The 22,553-nt window shown below is 37.0% G+C and overlaps 1 protein-coding gene across 14 annotated transcripts in view; it reads right to left on the reverse strand.

Annotated features, from left to right (window-relative positions):
* FRYL (FRY-like) overlaps window positions 1–22,553 on the reverse strand; it is a 238,460-nt gene that overhangs the window by 82,970 nt on the left and 132,937 nt on the right. For 9 of the 14 annotated variants that reach the window (XM_014534411.1, XM_005853147.2, XM_014534378.1 and 6 more), the window contains 12 exons: window positions 21,697–21,795; window positions 20,618–20,719; window positions 17,619–17,663; window positions 15,135–15,238; window positions 14,824–14,932; window positions 13,057–13,143; window positions 9,673–9,844; window positions 8,808–8,940; window positions 6,018–6,125; window positions 3,346–3,583; window positions 2,285–2,470; window positions 1,723–1,809 (listed from right to left, as the gene is read on the reverse strand). In XM_014534411.1, coding sequence (XP_014389897.1) covers window positions 1,723–1,809; window positions 2,285–2,470; window positions 3,346–3,583; window positions 6,018–6,125; window positions 8,808–8,940; window positions 9,673–9,844; window positions 13,057–13,143; window positions 14,824–14,932; window positions 15,135–15,238; window positions 17,619–17,663; window positions 20,618–20,719; window positions 21,697–21,795 — 1,470 coding nt within the window. The remainder of the gene's footprint in view (window positions 1–1,722; window positions 1,810–2,284; window positions 2,471–3,345; window positions 3,584–6,017; window positions 6,126–8,807; window positions 8,941–9,672; window positions 9,845–13,056; window positions 13,144–14,823; window positions 14,933–15,134; window positions 15,239–17,618; window positions 17,664–20,617; window positions 20,720–21,696; window positions 21,796–22,553) is intronic. The other 5 variants (XM_014534429.1, XM_014534396.1, XM_014534435.1 and 2 more) reach the window with 1 other exon arrangement.

A 22,553-nucleotide genomic window follows, 5' to 3' on the forward strand; every position in this document is an offset into this window, starting at 1 on the left:
GACCAGGCTGGCAAGGGAGGGCAGTTAGGGGTGACCAGGACGGCAGGGGAGGGCAGTTGGGGGCAATGGGGCTGGCAGGGGAGCAGTTAGGCATTGATCAGGCTGGCAGAGGGTGATCAGGCTGGCAGGCAGGCGAGCGTTTGGGAGCCAGCAGTCCCGGATTGTAAGAGGAATCTCCGACTGCCCGTTTAGGCCTGATCCCATCGGGGTCCCAGATTGGAGAGGGTGCAGGCTGGGCTGAGGGACAGGCCCCCCCCACCCCCCATGCACGAATTTCGTGCACTGGGCCTCTAGTTCATAAATATTTGCTCAGTAATATTCTGGGATCTTATACTGAAGAGAAAGATTTACCTTCAGAATAAATTATACGTCATTCAAACAAAAATGGAGCCTTAAGCTGAACAGAGACTCAATTTACTCCATCATTCAACTGATATTTATAAAGCACCCACTAAGAGCCAGGCACTGCGTTAGGCACTAAAAGAGAGCCACCCACTACTCTTTTTGTCAGCATAATTCAGGTTAATCATCTAAAACAGAATTCTTGAAATTGTACAGATTTATAACCATCTCTTATATTTATGAAGTTTTCTTATTATCTCCTTTGGTTACACATAATCCGTGAGTTGTAAAAACCAAGTGTTATACAGAAAGCACATAAACCTCTGGTCGGTCCATGCATTCCAAAACATGAATAAAAAGAATGTCAGGTAGTAAAGTCTGATAGTTACTCTTACATCAATCTTGAAATCTTAATATATGACTTTTTAAAAAAATTCAAACTCAACTAAGCAAGTCTGCACACGTTTTCTTAGTAATGTAAAAAATACAGTTTTTTCTTCATTTTAATGAGTCAAATTACATTATGACTAGCATAAAATACTACATTGCATTTAAACTTATGTGGCAAAGTAAACAAATACATTTATTGAAGATAGAGTGCAATTTTTTGCTACAAATTTCAACAAAATTTTCCATAGTAATTTAACCAGTATATATATATATAAAGTATTATATGCCATAATAAGTAGCAAAAAAAAAAATAGTTAAGAGTAACATTAGGTTTAAGAGGAACTTCTTAGATCAAAAAGACTGGAATTGCCGAAACCGGTTTGGCTCAGTGGATAGAGCGTCGGCCTGCGGACTGAAAGGTCCCAGGTTCGATTCCGGTCAAGGGCATGTACCTGGGTTGTGGGCACATCCCCAGTAGGAGATGTGCAGGAGGCAGCTGATCGTTACAAAGATAAAATATTTTTATTGCTATGGGGAAGTATACTAACCATAGAAATAAACCACTGCAACTTTTTTATTGTGTGCCACTTTTTAAAAAGTATTTTTAATTTTTAAAGTACAGTTTTCAAAAATACTTTCTAATGCAGCGGTTCTCAACCTGTGGGTCGCGACCCCTTTGGCGATCGAACGACCCTTTCACAGGGGTTGCCTAAGACCATCCTGCATATCAGATATTTCCATTACGATTCATAACAGTAGCAACATTACAGTTATGAAGTAGCAACGAAAATAATTTTATGGTTGGGTCACAACACGAGGAACTGTATTTAAAGGGCCAGAAGGTTGAGAACCACTGTTCTAATGCATTACATTTGTAAAGAAAATTCATGTATATATGTGACTTAGGTTCTAAAACAAGACTGAACAGCATTCGTTCATTACAATCACTGCACTGCAGTACATTACAGTTACAGAAATCACTACAGTTACCTGATCGGCCCCCGTGAGATGTATGAAGCTCTCAAGAATGGAAGGGCTCAGCCTGTCCATCACATCTATGGCTAATTCATCATCGCCCTATAAAAAAGACAACATATGTCTAAAACAATTTAAATATGTCTTTATTGATTTCAGAGAGGAAGGGAGAGGGAGAGGGAGGTAGAAGCATCGATAAGAGAGAAACATCAATCGGTTGCCTCCTGCACGCCCGCTCCTGGGGATGGAACAGGAAACCTGGGCATGTGCCCTGATCAGAAACTGAACCATGACCTGCTGGTTCATGGGACGATGATCAACCAACTGAGCCACACCGGCCGGGAGAAATTTAAGGATGTTTTAGAAAAGTAGCCAAATTTAAATAAATATTCACATTCACTTTAGCACTACTGGTTACAAATGGAATTGAGGTGGGTTAGTTAAGACCCTGTCAAAAAGACTTTGTTATGGAGTAAGTTATACTTGCATGATAGTAACAGAAATGTAATAAAGATGGAAAGAAGGATAGTTTTTTAGTATTTTCATTAGGGAAGTAAATGAAGCATCTAAATCTTACCTTGGGTATTTCCAAAAGTGCAAATAAAGCCCGTATTTCTCTAAGGACACTGACGGCCAATCTCCTCGTGGCAGGCCGGCTGCTACAGAGAATGACGAGAGCAAACCCTTCGACCACATGGAATACACTGGGATACGGGCTCCTTTCCAGAGGAGGGGGGTGGGAAGCGCCATTGGCTAGACCATGCTTCAAAAAGAAACAGAAGTTAAAAAATGAAGCTTCAAAATGCACTTACAGACATTCTAGTAAAACAACTAAGAGTAAAGTACATCATAGAAATTAAGGCTACAAGTCTGTCTCAGCTCAAGCAATTTCAATCACCCTGAATTGATAAACATGTAATAGTGTACATAGTGGAGGAAGAAGCGCTGACTGGTCACTGGCAGTCTAAACAAGCATTCCGTATCTCACCTCGATCATTCAGTGGCTACTTTATCACTTTGGAGCTGACACTATTAGTCACTCTTGGGCTGACATTTCTATGTGGAGTGTGAGGGGACTGGACTGTATCCTTTGTACTCAGAGCCGAGGCCCAGCAGCGGTTATCACCTGGGAACTTGTTAGAAATGGATTCTCAGGCCCCTGGTGATTTCTATGCTCATTAAAGGCCGGGAAGCTGGGTTGGCTTATGATCCAGTTCTAAAATTCCAAGGTTCTACGACTTACACATGATCATAAATCAATAATTTGGGCACCTTTCATGGTTAAGAAGGACACAAACTGTATATGAGAAATAGGGACTGGTGCCAAGGACAAAACAATCAAATAACTCAAATGAAAGGCTACCCACATTTTTTATTGTACCAGCTTTAAATATATTGGAAGCAACCTAAATCTGAACTAGAATCGCCTCTACTACCTACGTTCATACAAAACTCACTGTTATCAAAGGAAGAAGGTTAGACATGAAAGATGATATATTTAAGATATGAACTACAGGAAAACTCAGTTTCAGGGATTATAAACACTTTGAAAATGAATAAAATGAATAAAACATTTAGGGTTTGATATATTAACACCACTGATCACATTCCAAGGGACCACACAAAAGTATACGATACCTGTGAGTCCTGGTTTTTGTTATGCATTTGGGTTGCCTGTTTCCACTGGTTTATTAATTGTACCAACATCTTTACAGCATTATCAAGAAGTGTGGGATGGACGTCAGTCACTTCACGGACAACGAAATAGACAAATCCTGAAAGCACGTCCTCCCGCCAATCTGGAAAATCGAGCACGAGAGCCTGCAGAGTATTGAATGCGAGAGCGCGCAGCTCTTCATCCATGTGAACCGTGAGCCTGCGGGAACAAAGATCCGTCAGCAAACCCCCAACCTTCCAAGGCGTTTTATCACCTGCATCTTAAAACTAAGAACTTGGTAAACATGGCCTCTTAACTGGTTTGCATGAAGTATGAAGATAGAAACCAATGTTCACTTTTTGTGTTATATCCATTCCTATGCTAGCCTATATTCATTTGTTTCAATTCACATATCAACCTACTAATACTAGCTGGTATTTTTACTATAACTCAGAGTAATGTTGATCATAATGCAAATGCCATACTTAGGAAAATAGAGATTGCCATATCAGCATTATATTTAAAAATCCTTTAATTCTTAAAATACAATGTTATCCTCTAATCAATCAATAATTAAATGCAATCATATAATGTCTTAGCGCCATCTCACATTTATTCAGTCCTTTACTATCACTGGGAAGAACATGATTTACCTCTATCATTCCTTTCATGCTGCTGAGGTTATTGTTAAATATAAGGTGGCTAGTTGTAAGAAAGGAAATAGAACAAAAAAAGATGGAATCAATTTAACAGAAATATTTCTTGAAGGTGAGAATGAGCATACATTTAGTAGTAACCTCATAAATGTAGTATACCTGGAAAAATAAAACATTTTCAAACTAACACCTAAAGACAGTGTTAAGGCTAAACAAATCAGAGGAGAGGCTATATAAAATTGCCTTTTAAAGACATCAAAACCATATGGGGACATGAACATGATGAAGTTAAAGGATTATAACAGAACATAAAGAGAATGATTAGAAAAACACACACAGAAAAGATGGCTGTAGTACATAACATCATATGAGTATGTTTCTGATTTGGGCCTGAGGAGGATTGTTTAGATACTGACCATCAAGACAAAGGCATCAGAGTTAGAAACAGCTTGAATGAAAAAGAAAAGCAGGTGACATTTAAAAATATGCCCCAATGACATGCTTGGGAAGCGGGATGCTGGCGTTACCCTCAGTGACAGAGGAGGAAAGCTGGGTGGTTTCGGTGAAAGGAGGGAACAGCCTTCACCCTGCTGAACCAGGCCTGGCCTTCACTAAGCCAGCCCGCAGTGACAATGAGACTGAAGGGGAAATGCACCACAGCGAGACCGACGTGGGAGTCAGCCCAGGACAGCAGCAGTGGCGGCAGCTCATCAGAAGTGTCACACAGGGCCAGCTTAAGGGTCTCGAGCCCGGTGCTGTGTCTGATAGTGGCACCCAGGGAGGTAACTGTGGGAGAGGAGAGTGACTGACTATATGATGCCGACTTTAAAGGTTATTTCAACATCCCTTAATCCACGAATGTGTACATGTCATCTGACACCTACCTCAGTGACTCAGGGTATAGATGCATGAGGAGAGCAGCAATGCAGCCTGGCTAATTTAAGGCAGGGGACGTCATGCACTTGCCTGGGAGCCAGCATACAGGCCTACACATTTACCATGCATCTTTGATTTGTTGGACTGCTTGCTTCATTTATAAGTACACAAGATCTGGACATCACAATTGCAAATAAGAGGAATAGGGGACAAAATAGACCAGATCCTAGAAGCTTTCTTTCTGCTGAAGTAAATTAATCAGTAAATAAACGTCATAGGGGAAAGAAGCAAAGGAAATAGGAAAGCAAACTGTCATTCATTGTTCAGACATTTGCTCCTACACTAGATGCCGCATCGCTGCCGATTATAGATGCACTTTCATTCTGGTGGGCGCCCACTGGGACACTCAGCTCTCTCTTTACAGGCTGGCTTCAGCTGCTTCTGAACTACGAAGGCAGAGTCGAGCGGCTGTGACAGAGATCACAAGATCTGCAAACCCTAAAAGATTCACGATCGAACCCCTCATCTAGGGAATTCTTAACTACATCAACAAAGCAGGTTTTCAACAGGCCACCACCTCAACTTAGAATTAGTTCTGAAAGCTAATATTTAAGTTTGGTTCATGTTATTTGCTTATTTTTTAGATCTATGCCATGCTAACAGAGCAAAGGAAAAACAAAACTTCAACCCTGTGGGCAATGCAATAGAAGAAACAAGTGAAAATGAGACTTGGCCACCACCCTGGGTGCCAAAGAAATGATGGTAGGAGTTAACAAAAAATTAGTTGCCTAATCCGTATCATCATACACGGATAACACCCATGTTAAGGGATAACGTGTTTTATAAATCCCAGGAAATACTGCCAGATAGAAAGTGAGGGAGTTGAAAAATGGGCTTTGTAAGGGAATATAAAAGAACTTTAAAAGTTCTTTTAAACACGAATGGGGAGAACATGTTTAACAAAACATGAAAGACAAAGTGGGAGTTTAGAAAGTAAATCAAACAAAGGATTAAATGTCTGTATCATTAGCTTTTAGTGATAATAGTGACAGGGCTGGTTTGAGATTTAAAGGGATCAAAAGAGATACAAGTCAGCATAGCAAACAGTGACTCTCCTTTACCTTGCTAACAGTTCGATGAGGTCAGTTCTGCTCATACCGTCAGGAATCAATCTTGGAATAGCAGCAATACAAGTTCTAAACAAATCAATTTTGGGTTTTCTTTCCCCCCTGAAAAATATGTCACAACAGGACTTAAGTATATTACATATGCTGGGAAATGGAAGCAAAGTTGGGAAAATAATTACAGAAAACAGGAGCCCACCCCAGAAAGTTTAATATAAAAAAGAGCACACATACATTCAGTAAATAATTATTAGTTTATAAATGAACAAAAGAATACAGAGATAATTCTAGGAAAAACACAGTAAACAGAAAAGGTTTTCAGTAATTGTAAAATTAGCACAGGAACAATTCGGTTTAAATAATGAATATACATTACATTGTTTTTAATACAATTATTTCAAATTAATAAATTTTAATTAAATATAATTTAACTAATATTGAATCTTTAGTAAATAACTATCATACAATAATACTGATATTAAATAATCAGACATTGGTTATGTGGGAGCCTACAAAATTAACAAAAAAATTTTATTTAATATACTTTACTAACAAGGTTCTTAGAAAACAGACTTTCTCATATACCACTGTTGCTATGGTTTGTTCTTGTCTTTTTTACTTCAGCACACACACACACACTTAAAATTTTTATGTAATAAAATGTGTTCATTTTTGAAATTCATTTGGTTCCTTCAAAGGCTTGATACATTTTAAATCTACTGTATTTACTTCTAGTTGCTCAATGATTTTATTTATTTTAAATATCTAACATCTTAATATAATGGTTTTTATTTTGGTCTATATTTCAAGGTGAGGCTTTTAGTTAACTTATCCAAATAGCTCTTCAGTTGGCCTAGAAAATAATTCTTATGTATAAAGGAATTTGGATGATTTAAATATTTTAGGCCCACTAAATATTTATAAATATAACAAATATTTTAAATATTTGTTATATTTATAAATATTTGTTATAGTGGCAATGGATTTGCTACCGACTTTCAGAGTTTTTATATAGTCAGTTGTCTCTTTCCATGGTTCCAATAGGCATGAGCTTTGGGAACCACAATTTAGTTAAATACCGCCAGTCCCAGCATGGTTCAGGCTTCAGTTCCCACACGTTAACTGTAAGCAATTGCATAAAAAAGTTTCCCTGTTAGCTTTTCAGTCCACCGATCATGACGTACTTAACAGATGAGCATCTTAATCAGTGACAAATCACGTCACTTTTTTCAAATTCTGTTACGATTAGTCACTGCCCGTCTGTTACTTGGTTCACACACAGACAGCAAAGTGTGTGTTGTGCTGCTTACTTGTCTCCAGTGATAAATTCAGGTGGCATTTCACAAAAATGAATACTCAAAAGAGGAAACTCGCCAACAAAGATTAAAGTGGAGCAAAGGAAGGAAAAGTACTGTTGTCAGAAGCGAACACTGGTGGAGTCGCAGAAGGAACGGCTGACTGGGGGATGCTGCCATCATTGGGGGCTCGATGTACGCAGCCAGAGGAGCTTGAGGAGGGCAAATGTATCGACAGAAATGAGGAGAGTGGCTGTGATGAAATAACGCAGGAAAAACTTCACATCAGAGAAATTCTGAGATATTATTACATGCTAGTGTATAATAAATGTATATGAGTTAAGTTGAGAGATCCAACTTCCAATTTGTTCATCTAAGACCTGGAATGCAGATATTCATATCTGAAAAATGCTGTTCCTTATATAGAATATGTAGATATATCTTGGCCAATGAAGGAAGTTATTGCCATAAACTATATTCTCTTGAGGAGGAAATCCCTAATAAGGAAAAAAGATGCTGGGATGACAAGCAGCAACAAGGCTGGGGTGGGGTAGGCAAGGATGAAGTACTGTTTCAAAAAAACTATTCATACATTCTTCCTCTTTGTACCCTTGGTTCCCAGGAGGTTTTTAGGTTTTCTTTTTTGTTTATCATTGCCCTGGAAATAAGAGCATTGGTCTGATTTAATAAACCAATCAGTCTGCACACATCTGGGGCAACGAGGATTTACCTATCACTCACAGAATGAGAGTAGGGCTTTGTCACTGACTACAAACTAGAGTCCCAGTGATGGCGAACCTATGACACAACCTATTCAGGTGGCATTTCACAAAAATGAATACTCAAAAGAGGAAACTCGCCAACAAAGATTAAAGTGGAGCAAAGGAAGGAAAAGTACTGTTGTCAGAAGCGAACACTGGTGGAGTCGCAGAAGGAACGGCTGACTGGGGGATGCTGCCATCATTGGGGGCTCGACGTACGCAGCCAGAGGAGCTTGAGGAGGGCAAACGTATCGACAGAAATAATATCTCAGAATTTCTCTGATGTGAAGTTTTTCCTGCGTTATTTCATCACAACCACTCTGACACGCGAACTCATTTTTTTGGTTGATTTTTCTTTGTTAAATGGCATTTAAATATATAAAATAAATATCAAAAATATAAGTCTTTGTTTTACTATGGTTGCAAATATCAAAAAATTTCTATATGTGACACGGCACCAGAGTTAAGTTAGGGTTGTTCAAAATGCTGACACGCCGAGCTCAAAAGGTTCACCATCACTGAACTAGACCGAGAATCCAGGACACCTTTTGCTATCTATACTAAAGGACAAAACTTGGCATGTGGAAGGAACCGCTGTATTAATAACCACAGCAGATGGCAATACAGAAGAACTCCGGGAGAGAAAGGAACAAGACAAGTAAGCACGAATCAACCATCTATACTCTTTACAAAACTGAAATAGCAATGAAAAGAATTAATTTACTACGTACGTAATCATATCTTCAGGCTCCTTATTAGACATCTGCACACTAGTCATACACATTGGCCTCCCAACTTCTTTGTCCAAATGTCTGAGAATGCTATCTAATGCTTTTCTCACTTGAGGATAGTAAATTGACATTCCTGGGGGGGAAAAAAACCCTCAGTTATAAAATGTTAGAAATTAAATAAGGAATAGTTGCAATTCCTTTTCTGTAAAAAGAAAAGCCTCTTAATCAGAGCAGACTGACAGCTGTCGGGAGGTGGGGTGTGTGTGAAGGGACTGAGCAAAAAAGGAAATAAAAAGAGATAAAAAAAACTCACAGACAACAGTGTGGTGACTGCTGGAGGGGAGGGAGGGTTGGGGAGGTGGAGGAGAGTATAGGGGGATAAACGGTGATGGACGGAGACTCGACTTGGGGTGGTGAACACACAATACAGTGTACAGATGATGTGTTGTAGAATTGTGCACCTGAGACCTGTATAATTTTGTTAACCAGTGTCACCCCCACAAATTCAATTAAAAAAAAAAAGACATTAGCTTATCAATATTGCAAAAGAAGGCATTTCGACTGTGATATACTCTTCTCCCTGATGATTGGCTTTAGTATATGTAAAAATTATGCACAGAACTAAAATTTGAAGGAAGAATGAAATGCAGTAAATAATGTCACATAAGAAAATAAAGCTTTAAACAGAAGACTTTTAACCTAACAACTTATAGATATAAAAAAATGTATTCATTTTTTTAATCACTCCATGTACTGGAATAACTATAATAGGTAAATATATATGTTTTAGATTCGATCTAAATTTCTACAAAAGCATATTAAACTGTATCAACAAGCTGTTTTATTTATTTGAGTTAACACTAACCTATGACTTTTGCTTCTTCATCGGTCAAGGTTTTATTGAGAAAAATTTTCTTCACACGAAGAGTGTTTCCTGAAGGAAGAATAATTCCTGTTGTTGGCATTGGTGGCTCTCCATCTTTCTGCTGCAAGCTGTCCGCTATCACCAGGAAGACTCGGAGGCCTATGTTCATTCTCTGCGGAGAAAAAGTTTTCAAAAGTAAAGCAGACTTTCAGCCAATATTTTGTTCATGTTAAAAATATCTCATCAAATAACACTGGGGTACAGGAAAACTAAGCTTTCTGCTCAACATTTTTTAAGCAATCTAGGCACTGAAGTGTGCTTTAATGTCAAATTCCAGATGCCACCCACTCACTTCAGAGGTCAACTGGCTCTCCTCTTTCGCTATAAAGCTTATTTCAAACCTTTTCCATCTGTCCTCAACTCTCCTCCTCCTCCTCCTCCTCTCCCTCTCCTCTCCTGCTTCACAGAAAGAAAAAACCAACTTTCTTCAAACTCTCACTACAACACACACCAGTGCACTTATATCTGCACTTCTTCTTCCTCTCCTTTGCTCTTATTAGAGTTGAGGGGGGGCTGGTCTTTCTAGCTTTAGAATGCTATCTGATCTTAACATTTTTGGGAAATTGTACTATTGATTATCTCTTTTCTTACACATTTAACATTTCCCTTTCAACTGAATATACCACATTTCTGTTAACTGTACTCAATTATATTTTTAAAAAAATATGTATTTTATTGATTTTTTACAGAGAGGAAGGGAGAGGGATATAGAGTTAGAAACATCGATGAGAGAGAAACATTGATCAGCTGCCTCCTGCACACCTCCTACTGGGGATGTGCCCGCAACCAAGGTACATGCCCTTGACCGGAATTGAACCTGGGACCCTTTAGTCCGCAGGCTGACGCTCTATCCACTGAGCCAAACTGGTTAGGGCTGTACTCAATTATCTTAATAAGCCCTCCCAGAATACTTCCCTGAAGCAACTCGCAATGGTTAATGACCATATTGTTCACAACAGGGGGCACTTGCCCTGCATCCTGTGACTTGAGCAGCACGGGACAGTGTTCTTTCCTGGAACATTTCCTCCCTCGGTACACCTGTGCCACTGCTGGCTGTGTTCCCCGTGCTGCATTTCAGGCTGAGCCTCCTTTATCGGATATTAAATATTAGAACGCCTTCTCCTACCATCATGTTCTCTCCCAAAGCCATTGCACGTGTTTACAGGACTTTAATTACCTACCTGATGTCAAAAAGACGTCTCAGATTTAACATGTTCAAACCAAATGCACTTTTCCCCCCAAATCGATCCTCCCAATGTTTCTTGTCTCGGTAAATGACCTCCCTATCTGCTCCTCGCTGTCTCAGCCCAAGCTGCCGTTATCTCCGACCTGCACCAGTGGTCTCTACAGCAGGCACGTGCATCCCAGTGGGCCTGCAAGACAGCTCGCTGGACTCCAGGGAGGAAAGAAAACTTCTATGAAAACATCTTTTGTTATCTAAGTAAGATTCAAGTTTAAGCTATATGACAGCACTGGTGCCTTCCCTTAGGCTACTAGTAAACATCAGAAGGTCAGGTCACATAGTCATACAAGACACCTGGAAGGAAGTGGGAACGTCCGCAATGCCCCGGGGTCCACAGAATTGCCCTCATTTACCCATTCTTTCAGAGTATTGCAATTTGCAGGTATTTGATTAAATGAATAGATGGATACTTTTACCTGGTTTTACCTAAACTAGTTCTCACAAGCTTAAAACGATTCCTGAATGGAAAATGTGGATCGAAGATAATCCTAATAAAGAAGTCTAAATGAACAACAATAACAAAACAGCAAACACTTTTTCTACTCCCTTTTCCACACTGGTTGGGCTCAGTCTCATTGATGTTTCTATCTCTCTATCCCCCTCCCTTCCCCTCTTTCTCTAAAACAACAACAACAAAAACCCCTCAAAAACCACAAAACAAAACAAAAACAAAAACCCAGCTGAACTGACACTTTTTCTACTCCTAGTGTGAGAGCTTCAGTGAGGAGAAACTTATTTTAGAAATAAACTTGTTCAATGGAGGAAATAATCTTGAAAATGGATGTTTAAGAGAATGCCTTTCATTATGTGATTTTTGTTGCTGGAAACCACATGGAGAATATAAAACACTCACATATGCTTACTTAAAAAACCTGGAAGTATATATTACCTTATCTTAAAAATACCATAAACTGAAAAGCTTCAATAACTTGCTATCCTATTTGTTAATTACATAAATATATATCTCCGGATTTGATTATGAGAACCAGTATGGGGCGCGGCTACAGTGTTTTGGCTAGGATCAAGCCTCGGACTAATGAAAGGACAGGGTCCTCTCATTGCCACGTGCAAGTCCCAGCTGGAGGGCAGGGCCCACCCAGCACAATTATAGCCAACGGCTGTGGTTGTAAGCTTGAACCTATGGTCCAAACACGTGGCCCCACGTGCCTGTGTGCTAGAGTTCAGGTGCATGTAGTTGAGTGAGGTTGGAACTCATGAGAATGCTGTAAACAACTTGATCACGCCCCTACTTTGCCTCGTGGCATCTGCTATAAAATAAAGACACGGCTTGTGGGCACTGGCGCTGTCTCCTCATCAGGGAGCAGCGTCCCACTGAGACCCAGCTTTCATTCTCTTATCTGTCTTTCCTTAATCCTTCCCCCCCCCCCCAACCCCACTCAGTTTACCTTTGGCCACAACAAACCAGCACAATTTAAAAGGCATAATAGATAGCACCTATAGTCTTTTTACATTCTCAAATGTTATTAGATTCTGATAAGCAATACGTTCATAAAATATTTTAAAATAATCTGAAAATTGAATGTCTACAGAGTGAATTAGAATTTACTAGTAAAAAACAAGGCCACAGAAGTAGAATAACATTTTTTTTCTTTTAAAAAATTATTATTGTAAGCTCCATCTGGGGAAAAGGATTTTTGTCTGTTTTGTCTCTTATACCTAAAACAGTACCTGAGACACATTTTAGGTGCTCAATAAATGATGAATGGATGATATTTCTTAAAGACCCTGTTGTTCATATTATTTATATTTATATTATTTCTGCAAGAAACATGAGCTCACGTCACAACTTCTAGAATCCAGCTGAGCTGGCTAACCTGAAAAACTTCCTCTCTGGATTATTTTGCACCATGCTTAACACTACTCTTAAACTGTTCACTTAGCTATCGGAAAGGTTATACAACTTGTCCCAGATCACACCTGTAGTAAGAAGCAGAACTTCTAACTATGGGTTTGAGCCTAATCGTTGATTCCAGAAACTGTGTTCTAAGAAAAAAACCACTAAAAATAAAAAGTTGAGAATAATGTATTACTCTATAATTTATTTATTTATTTATTTTTACCTCTGGATTAATGGTGAAAGTTTTAGTAGACTTTCCAACACTGAGAAGATCAAATATTATTTCTTTCATTGCAAAATCCAAACGTTCCTAGAAAAAAACACACACACGAATAAATCCTTCTAACTTGCTACAACTATATGTTAGGTATAACGCTAAGAATTATACATATAATGGCAATGACACAGATCTGTGCCCACAAGAAATTCATAAATCTAGTTGTATACAGAAAAATACTTATGAATTATAGTTTAATGACTATAACACCTGGAACCAATGTAATACTGAATGTCAACTGTAATTGAAATTTTTTTTGAAATAATAAAAAAATTATAGATATTTATCAAATAATTTAATACCCAAACCAATGGGTAAAGTTTTAAGTATTCATTCACTAAAATCATATCCAAAATCTAAGTGAAGTAATTCTCTTAGATGAAAGTGTGTCCCGAATTATCCATTCAGCTGGCCTAGCGAGAGATCCGATGAGACAGGAAGAACAGGGCTCCAGGAAGGAAATCTCCAAGGAAAAAGTTAACCAGGAAGATTAACTGATGTTTGAGAGTTTTATAGTTCTGGTGGAGTGTTGGTGTGAAGCGATTAATCCAAGGATACTGGGGCGGGGAAAAGGAGGAGGAAAGGGATACAACCTAATGGCAATTTTTTCTGAATACCAGAGCTAAAGCACAATTTGCTTTCATTTACCTTATCGACAGATTTATACTTATTTAATTACCATCAGTTCTGTGCTCTAGCAAATAGAAATGTACTCATTTTATTTAAATATTCCTTATTTATTTACTATAAAAATAACTACATTATGGACCATCTAAATTGTCAGATTTTTAGTTCAAGAGAATGCAATGAGCATTCTGGAATCAAACGTTTTGCTACATTGAGGAGGTAAGCCTACCTATGCTTCTGCAGGGCTGATGTGATTAAAACCTTCGATGTGATCACTCAGCATCCAGTCAATCCCCTAAGAACAAACCTTCCTGTATGGCAGAGACTGGAGAGCTAAAATGGTATTTGCCAGGACGCCTGGTAACAGTAGGCTTTAGAACGTGGCTTAGACCCTGCCAAGTGGTACACTCATGCGAGCCTTTGGGAACTGGGTAACGTGAGGAGGAGGTCGGGGGAAGGAACCTGCTTTACTGGTGGGATCATGGCAGCAGCATGGGTCTAAAACACCTGTGGTGATTTCCTAATTTGGCAACTTTTTGATTGTGGTGGAGGCAGCAGCCTCCTTGTTAGCAATTCTGTAGTTTCTTCTTAATCATTCAGACTATTAGTGTTTCTGTGAACTATTTATATTCCTTAAAAAATCCCTTTCGGTTCAACTAGTTACAGTGGATTCTAGTATCCATACCTAAGGACCTACGTTAACAACAAATTATGAAAACAATTTTCAAGAAAAAAAAACAAAAACCCACACACAACCTTTCAAGCTACTCCAGAGGTAATTAGTAAAAGCACCAAGGGTAGGATCATACACCTTCTTGAACCCCCCGAACTACAGTGCTTCTTCCACCTGTGGCTCTCCTTCCTTCCCCAAGTGTGTAGATCCATGACAAACTTATTTTGTCACCAAAAAAAAAAATCATTAACATCTTTTATATTTATAGCATACATTTATTATTTCCACTGTTCAATAGTAATAAATATTTTATCATGCTTTTAGATGTGTAACAAATTTTCATACTCCAAGTTACTGCAAAGGTTACTCTTGTCACTTACATGGGCACATGTATTAGGAGGTGAAATACTCACCTGAGCAATGAACTGAATAATCTTCACAAATATATTGAGAGGTGTGTCACGAGGAACCACACTACGTGAGCCTTTTGGGAAAAGTGCTGACACTATGCTCATAAGACGACTACAGGGAAAAAAAATAATTAGTCATAATGAGATGATGAAATTAACAGAATAGTCGCAAACTATTCTTCCTATTCTTCATAGTGTGTCAGGAGAATTTATATTCCCCCACAAGGTGTTTGTCATGTTAACTAAAATTCCCTTAGTGTGATATGTTTTAGCAATATTTTATTTAAAATACACTTGGAAACAAAGGCACTCACCTTTGAGTTACAGTGTTGCTTTCACATTTTATTCTAATTACATAAACCCACAACAATCTGTACAAAGATTCCAGTGCAACTCGAGACATTTTAGGATCTTTATTCTGTTTAGAACAAAAGAGAATTAAAATAAGTTTATTTAAGTACTTGCAATCATTTAAGAACAGATACATTCTCTGTCAGCAACTAAAAGCCCTCACTCCTCTCTTTTTTGTTCAATCTAAAACAGGTTTAAATATGTAAGCATATGTTTGTATATGGTAAGTATATGTTTGGTGTATGGTAAGTACAGATAGCTCAAAAGTAACCATAAATAAGGAAATCCAGAGCCATTCCTTATACACTTAAAACAAAACAATACAATATTAGAATTATAATAGTACTTCTAAGAATTTCAAAATTATACACACACATCAACTTACTTGGTAATAAATGGTTCATACAATACTGGCCTAATGATAGAAGGATTACTAATCTTGGCAATAATTCACTGCAACCCATATACAGTTAAAATCTAGAATACCAAATGCTATTACAGATATTTGCATTTATGAAATAATGCAAAATATTACTGAGTGATTAGCCTAACAAGAGGAAATATATAGACTAGTGGGATAGGAGCATGGTCTCTCAAATTAGGAGTGACCAGCCAAACCCCACCCTTGGCTGCTGCTATCGCACTTGGGGCCACAATTTCCTCAGCTCTAAAAACGAGGCAATATGGTACCTACCTCACAGGCTCAGGAAATTATGTGAAAAGCACTTGAAACACTGCCTGGTACATGATAAATGCTCAACAAGGGTCTATACCTCAATTATTTATTTAGAATCAGAACACTATTTAAATTATTACCATTTAGAAGCAGAAAAGTCTTCCATTTCAATCACAATTTGATCGACAAACCTTTTCTGCATACCAGCTATTATAAAAAGCAGAGTTCTCCAATGACCAGTCACGTAATGAGATTTCATTGTGAATATTGAAAATGCAGCTAATCATCAATTTTATTAGGAGAAACTGTATGCATGGTTGTAGGATGCATTTATTGCTATAAGTTAGCATTTATTTAATTTTATTTGGGGAATTTCTTACTATTGAACAATTATTTTATATATAGCAACAGACAAAAGGGAGTTCTTAAATACTAAGTAATTGGCCATTCTATTTTATATTTTAAAATACAGAAAAATGGACATCTAACTACTTATGACTAAAAACTATGCAAAAGATGTAACAACTAAGGGTATTTTTACAAAAGACAACCACTAGAAAATATACTTTACCACATTTATCTATATGAATATTTGATATAATTAATAATGAAATTATTACATTCTATTACATTTTGAAAATGAAATGTATTTTAATAAACACTGCCTTTATAATTATTCAAAGAGTGCATACATTTTGGGGGACACCCTGTATATGTTACTAATATAATAACCAAGATTTGGGCAGTATTTTCTTTACTATTATATTGATATTGTTTAAACGTAGATGTGAAATATCAAAATATGAATTCAATTAGTTTTATGTCCACTCCAAATAATACTTTCACATTACTAAATTGTATTTTTAAAATATAAATTGTACATTAAAAATATTTAAGCCCAATTCCACATAAAAATTAATCTCATATAAATGCTTAATAAAGTATTCAGTTTATCTTATTTTCTTATTTTAAGTTATGAAGTATCTAGCATGAAAAAACAAAACAAAACAAAAAAACCACAAAAATACATGATTTTCAAACTTTCCAAGATTGACCACTATGTTAACAAAGCAGAATACTTTATAATGAACAATAGCACAAGATGAAAAGTGATAAAAATCAATTATTATTTATTTGACCACTACAATGCTGCGATCATGTCTAAATAATAAAAACACCCTAAAATGACCTGAGTCTTAAACAAAGATATTTAATTGCCTCATTACAATTTTGGTCTAATGTGAATAGTCAGATTACATTAATAAAAATCCAATAGTATTAATATGTAATAAAATTTGGTATGTCAGTCAAATGTGCTCTTTGGCAGCAATTATTTTATTCTTTTTTTCCTTTTTCTCTAATGTGAACCTCTTCCAAATAATTTGTTTAAAACCCAAACCAATCAAATAAAAGTTTAAAAAGTGTTGCAATAAAATCATATTCAAGATCTAAGCTACTGTCTCAACTTCATTTGCAAATCTTTAAAAAATTTCATTTATAACAGCTAATGTAAATTAGACAGACTATCTTAAAATTGAGAATTCTGGTTAACAATCAACATTCATTATCAAATATCTTAAGTTCATTTTCTTGGGGCCTCTTTAATACGAAAACTAGAATGTTCCTGCTGTGCGCTACTCTTTTGCTACCATACAAGAAGCAGGCATGAATAAATATTATTAGACATGCAATGCAATAATGGGTAAAGGGGGGAAAAAAAAAAAGCACACTTAAAGGAGATAAAGCAACGTCTTACATTGACACAACTCACCTGGAGTGTTTCTATTTGCTTTCTGATACTGTTGTTAGATGGCATCTAAATAAAGCAACGTGAGACAGCAAACATAAACATGAGATGCAGCACATGCATGTTAGATGAAAATAAGCACCAAACCAGACAGCTCCTCACCAAGGCCTCTATTTAGAAGAAATTTGAAATTTCCAAGACAGTGGCCAGAAATACTCAGAAAAAAAAATCCTCTAATTTTTTTGGGCATCATGGGATACATCTACAATACTCAAACTGAGAGAAAACACTTAAATTTTTAACAATCTAATTTTTCCTCTCCAAAGCACTGCAATTGAACTTAAACGTTAAAGTTTAATTTTTAAAAGAAATTAAGCATACACTGTAGAAAAAAATTCTTCAAAATATTTCTGTATGATATGTACTCTTATTTCTCTCTTAATTGCTCTTTAGAAACTTAAAAGTCATTTTTCACAGAATGACCTCAGTTGATATAAGGATAGGGGTATTGGAAACTACCAAATTCTGTTTGGAACAAAAGTAACAGATTTAACATTTTCAATGAAAATAAATAGGATGTTCTCTCGTGCTATTTCTGAACCTATAGGACCAAAACCCATGTTTTATGATCACCAGCTTCAAAAACTGGTATAATAATTTTTTAAAATTGGGCAATATCTTAAAGTGCCTTGAAAATATATTATTTTTATGACTTTGGATGTCTTTTAAATATCCTAAAATTATAGCCAAAATATTTTCTTAAAATATCTGTTACAGCATCATTCCTAATAGTACATTAAAAGGTAACAAGATAGACCAGAAAGTGCAAACGTTATGGCACTGAATGTATCTAGATGCAAATCTTATTTCTATTACTTTTGGCTCCCTAAACATGGGTTACTTAGTTCTCTTCTTTCAGCCTGTCACAGTAAGAATTAAATGAGATACTGTATTCAGAGAATCTAGCATATAGCAAATATAGTAAAAATCAATTTTAAGAAGTAGTAGGTCTAATAAATGAAAAACTGTTATAGACATTTTTTTTTAAAATTAAGAGGTTACTTGAATCTCATAACAAAATCAACTTAGGTAAGGCCTTTACCTTGAGCCAGTATTTCCTACATATAAAAAACAAATTATACCTGTCACAACAGGTAATTAATGTAGTTTTCCCTTGAATGCTCAATTCCTTGCCTAGACTATGCAGCTTAGCCCCAGAATCTAAACCTGGTAAACAAGAACCAAATCATAAAATTTCTGCTGAATAGAGCCTTAATGTAAGTTAAGGGTTAATGGCCAAGACAACTATACTCCAAATATTCATGCTAAGTGGCTCTTATCTCCTTTAGCCTGGCAGATTGACATAGCCATTCATGAACATGGACAATATGCCAGAAGTATTTAACAGGAGGTAAGGATTCAAAGAAAATGGAGCATTTTAAATGAAAGCCTTAAGACAAAAATAAAAAGTTAAGGTACTGCAAAAGAATTGCAAATATGTTAGGTGGAAATGTAGATATATAAAAAAATTCCAACAAGCAACAGAAAAGTATGAATTGTCATGAAACAAAGCAATCTTCCAAGAACACTTAAATGCACATCTTAATATATTTTATTAAAAGTATTAAGAATCACATTACCCAGCAAATTATCAATCTCCTTTAAGTACCTCTATCTATATAAATCATCAAAATAAGGACAGAACACAGTACGTAATATAACTAAGTAAATAAAAACTTATTTTCTGGTTACATGTCATAGCATTGAATCAGCTTGATTTGGCTGTGGGAATTTTCATAAACAAAGCAGAATATATTATTTCTCATTCAAACATGAATAAAATTAAAGTAGATCCAGGAAGAGAAAAAGTTAAAAATATTTTTCAAAGACTTATATTTCCTGTATATCTTACCAAAAAAAAAAAATGAAGACATTTTTTAAAATGATACATAAAATCAGGAAAAAGATATTTAGGATAATGTTGTCTAGTGGATCATTCCTGAAGTGTGAAAAGGAGAGGCAGTCCTATTTCTCACAAGACCACAATGAGCTCTGGGGCCAGAGACAAGTAATTTAATCTCTCTGCGCCTTGTCATTGCCTTTAAAGTATTAGGTTTTCAGTCTTAACCTGAACTTAGAGGGATGACAGGAAATGAAATCTCACATCTGCCTTTTATATATCCTGTAAGGAAATCGTCGAATATTAATCTGTGTATCAAAATGGTCTTCAAATCAAGCATTCCGTGACATGCAGATGAGGATTATCTCTCCCGTGCCCCGCCCCCCACCCCCCACCCCGTGTCAATCATTAACAGTGCTCCTACCCGATGAGGAGTATCTCCCCCCGCCACCCCCCGCCCCTGAGTCAGTCATTAACAGCACTCCTACCCAGAGAAGAAAAGGAGATCCTGTTAGAGCTTGCTAGCAGAGCACCCTGGCAAGATTAGGATCCTTCTATCTCACAGTTTTGTTTTCAGTACTAAGACAGACCGGACACAGATGTGCCAAATGGTGTTGATTCAAGTCAGAATAATTTCAGGAGCTGTTACATCTATGTGGATCCAGTACCACACTTTAATTTGGCTGGGCATACTTATATGAAATGTGCTTTTAGTAATATTTTATTATCAAGGCTTTTAAATACTATTCAGACTTGAATTAACATTATTGAATTTTCTCAAACACAAAGTAAGTTTTATAAGATTAATACTCTACAGTTCTAAGGACTTTATTAACAAATATTGCTAGGTTGAAGATACTATTAATACATCAATCATTAAAAATGCACAATTTGGCGCTCAGTAAGACAAACCAAAATTTTAATCAAAAGTTTCTTCATGTTCATACATGACTGATTCCCTATAGAAGGTATAACGTATGCATAAGAAATGGAATATGGTAAACTATTAATTACTCATATGTACCAATAGTAACGAAAGTTTATTACATGCTAGTCAATGTATATGCATAAGTGAATACACTACAGTCAGTATTTATAGGTCAGAAATGAGTTTATGTCTTACCTTTAAGTGCGACAAACAGTTCTGTAGGAAAATATGCCAGTTACTTAAAAAAAACTGTTTCTGACTGACACATAAAAGGCAGGTAATTAGTGGATACAGAGCCTATAGAAGACAGATAAAAGAGAGAGTTAACACTTTGCACGACAAAGCACTGGACTTGTAAATTATATTTCATTTATTCTCATAAACAAGGAAACCAAAAGACTCCTTTATGCAGTTTACCCATTTATAGTAAGAAACATGATCTCCTAGAGTCATGTAACAAAGAATAATAAAGGGCAAATTTTCTATAAGGACTGTTCTCTGACCTATCATATACTCCCTGAGTTAGAGCATGCTATTATTTTCCCTAGAGCCATTCCTCCTTCAATCGGTACAGTGGTTGTGAGCATGGGCCCTGGGATCAGAGGACAGACTGGCATTGAAGTGTCAGCTTTCCATTTGCCAGGTGTCTGACACCAGGGAGGATACATCACTAGCTCTAAGCCTCACTTTCCTAAAATGTAAAGTGGAAAATAATAATCATACACATCCTACGAGGTTGTGAGGCTTAAGGAAGACAAAGGAGGCAAAGCACTCAGTTCAGTGCCTAGAATGCATGTTCACTATCTCTACCATAAGTGGCCAAGTATTTGTCCAAGTCTCCAAACTTTCCCCAAGTTGCATGAAAATTCAGAGAAATCCCTCAAAGTTACATGAAATGGGTGGTTATGTGTGTGTGGGGGAAACTTTGAATGCAAAAGATGCAATTTTATTATCATGTAAAATAAAGGAATTTGTAGTTTAATACAAGAGTACATTCAACCTTTCCCTTATTGTAACACATACTTTAAAGCACCTGTCAAGCCAGGTGAAAACCTAGAATGCAGTCTGACTAACCTATCAAATACAGAGCTAGCAAAATCATGAACAGAAATTTTTAAAAAGAGGAGAAAATATATAAAATTTGCCTTATTTTACACTTTGGATACATGACAATTTCACTTTTTACAATTCTCTTAAATCTCCACTGACTTCATAAAACAATTACCAAGACCCCCCTAATTAAATATGTAAATATTTGAAATGGTTCTTAATACCAATGAATGCTTCTTTCTGGAGCTCAGTTCAAAAGTAGTCTGATAAAGCATCTCCACAAAATTTTTCAAACAGGGAACATTCACTTCATTTTTAACAGCCTAGGTAAAAAGATAATGCAAAAAGTAAGAAAATGGTTACAAACGTGGGTTCAAACTACAAGAACTTTCTGTAAGGTTTGGAATTGGTTAACACCTCACTGAGGATCTCATGGAAGTACAGTACCATAACGTGCCAACTGACCAAATGTTAAGTAAATAAGATAAACTTGGTCCCTGCCCTGAGAGCACAAGCGGAGAACGCAGGCCAGTGAACAGGTGGTCTACCAGATGCTGCAAGAGGAAACTGAAACTCTGTGGTCTTGAAGCAGTCAGAGGGGGCCCCTAGGGAAAAGTTACACAAGATACACCTAAGCTGAATCCAACATCTCTTACCTGAAATACTGCAACAGCTTCCCATGTAACCGCTCTGGCCTTATCTCCCGCTCTCCTGCCCCCAGCAGTGGGATCCGGCTGCACTAGCTAGCTTCCTGCTGTTCCTCAGACACATCATGCCTGCTCTGGCTTCAGGACGTCTGCACTTGTTCCTTCTGCCTAAGCTCTTCCCCCCAGTACAGCACGTCTCACTCCCTCATTCCTTTAGCTTCTGTTCAACGGCCACCTTTCAACTCCCTTACCATCTTGGCGATTCTCTACCCTGTTTTCCATTTCTCCATAGTACTTTCCACCATCTGCATACTACATATTTTACATGAGTTTATTGTGTTTTCCTCAGAACTAAACTCTATAGGAGCAATGAGTCTTTCCTACCTTGATCACTGTATCCCCTGTGCATACACGAGCGCCCCCCCCCCCCCCCC

This window comes from Myotis brandtii, unplaced genomic scaffold (genome assembly GCF_000412655.1).
Source record: "Myotis brandtii unplaced genomic scaffold, ASM41265v1 scaffold10, whole genome shotgun sequence".
In the NCBI taxonomy this organism is placed as follows: Eukaryota; Metazoa; Chordata; class Mammalia; order Chiroptera; family Vespertilionidae; genus Myotis; species Myotis brandtii.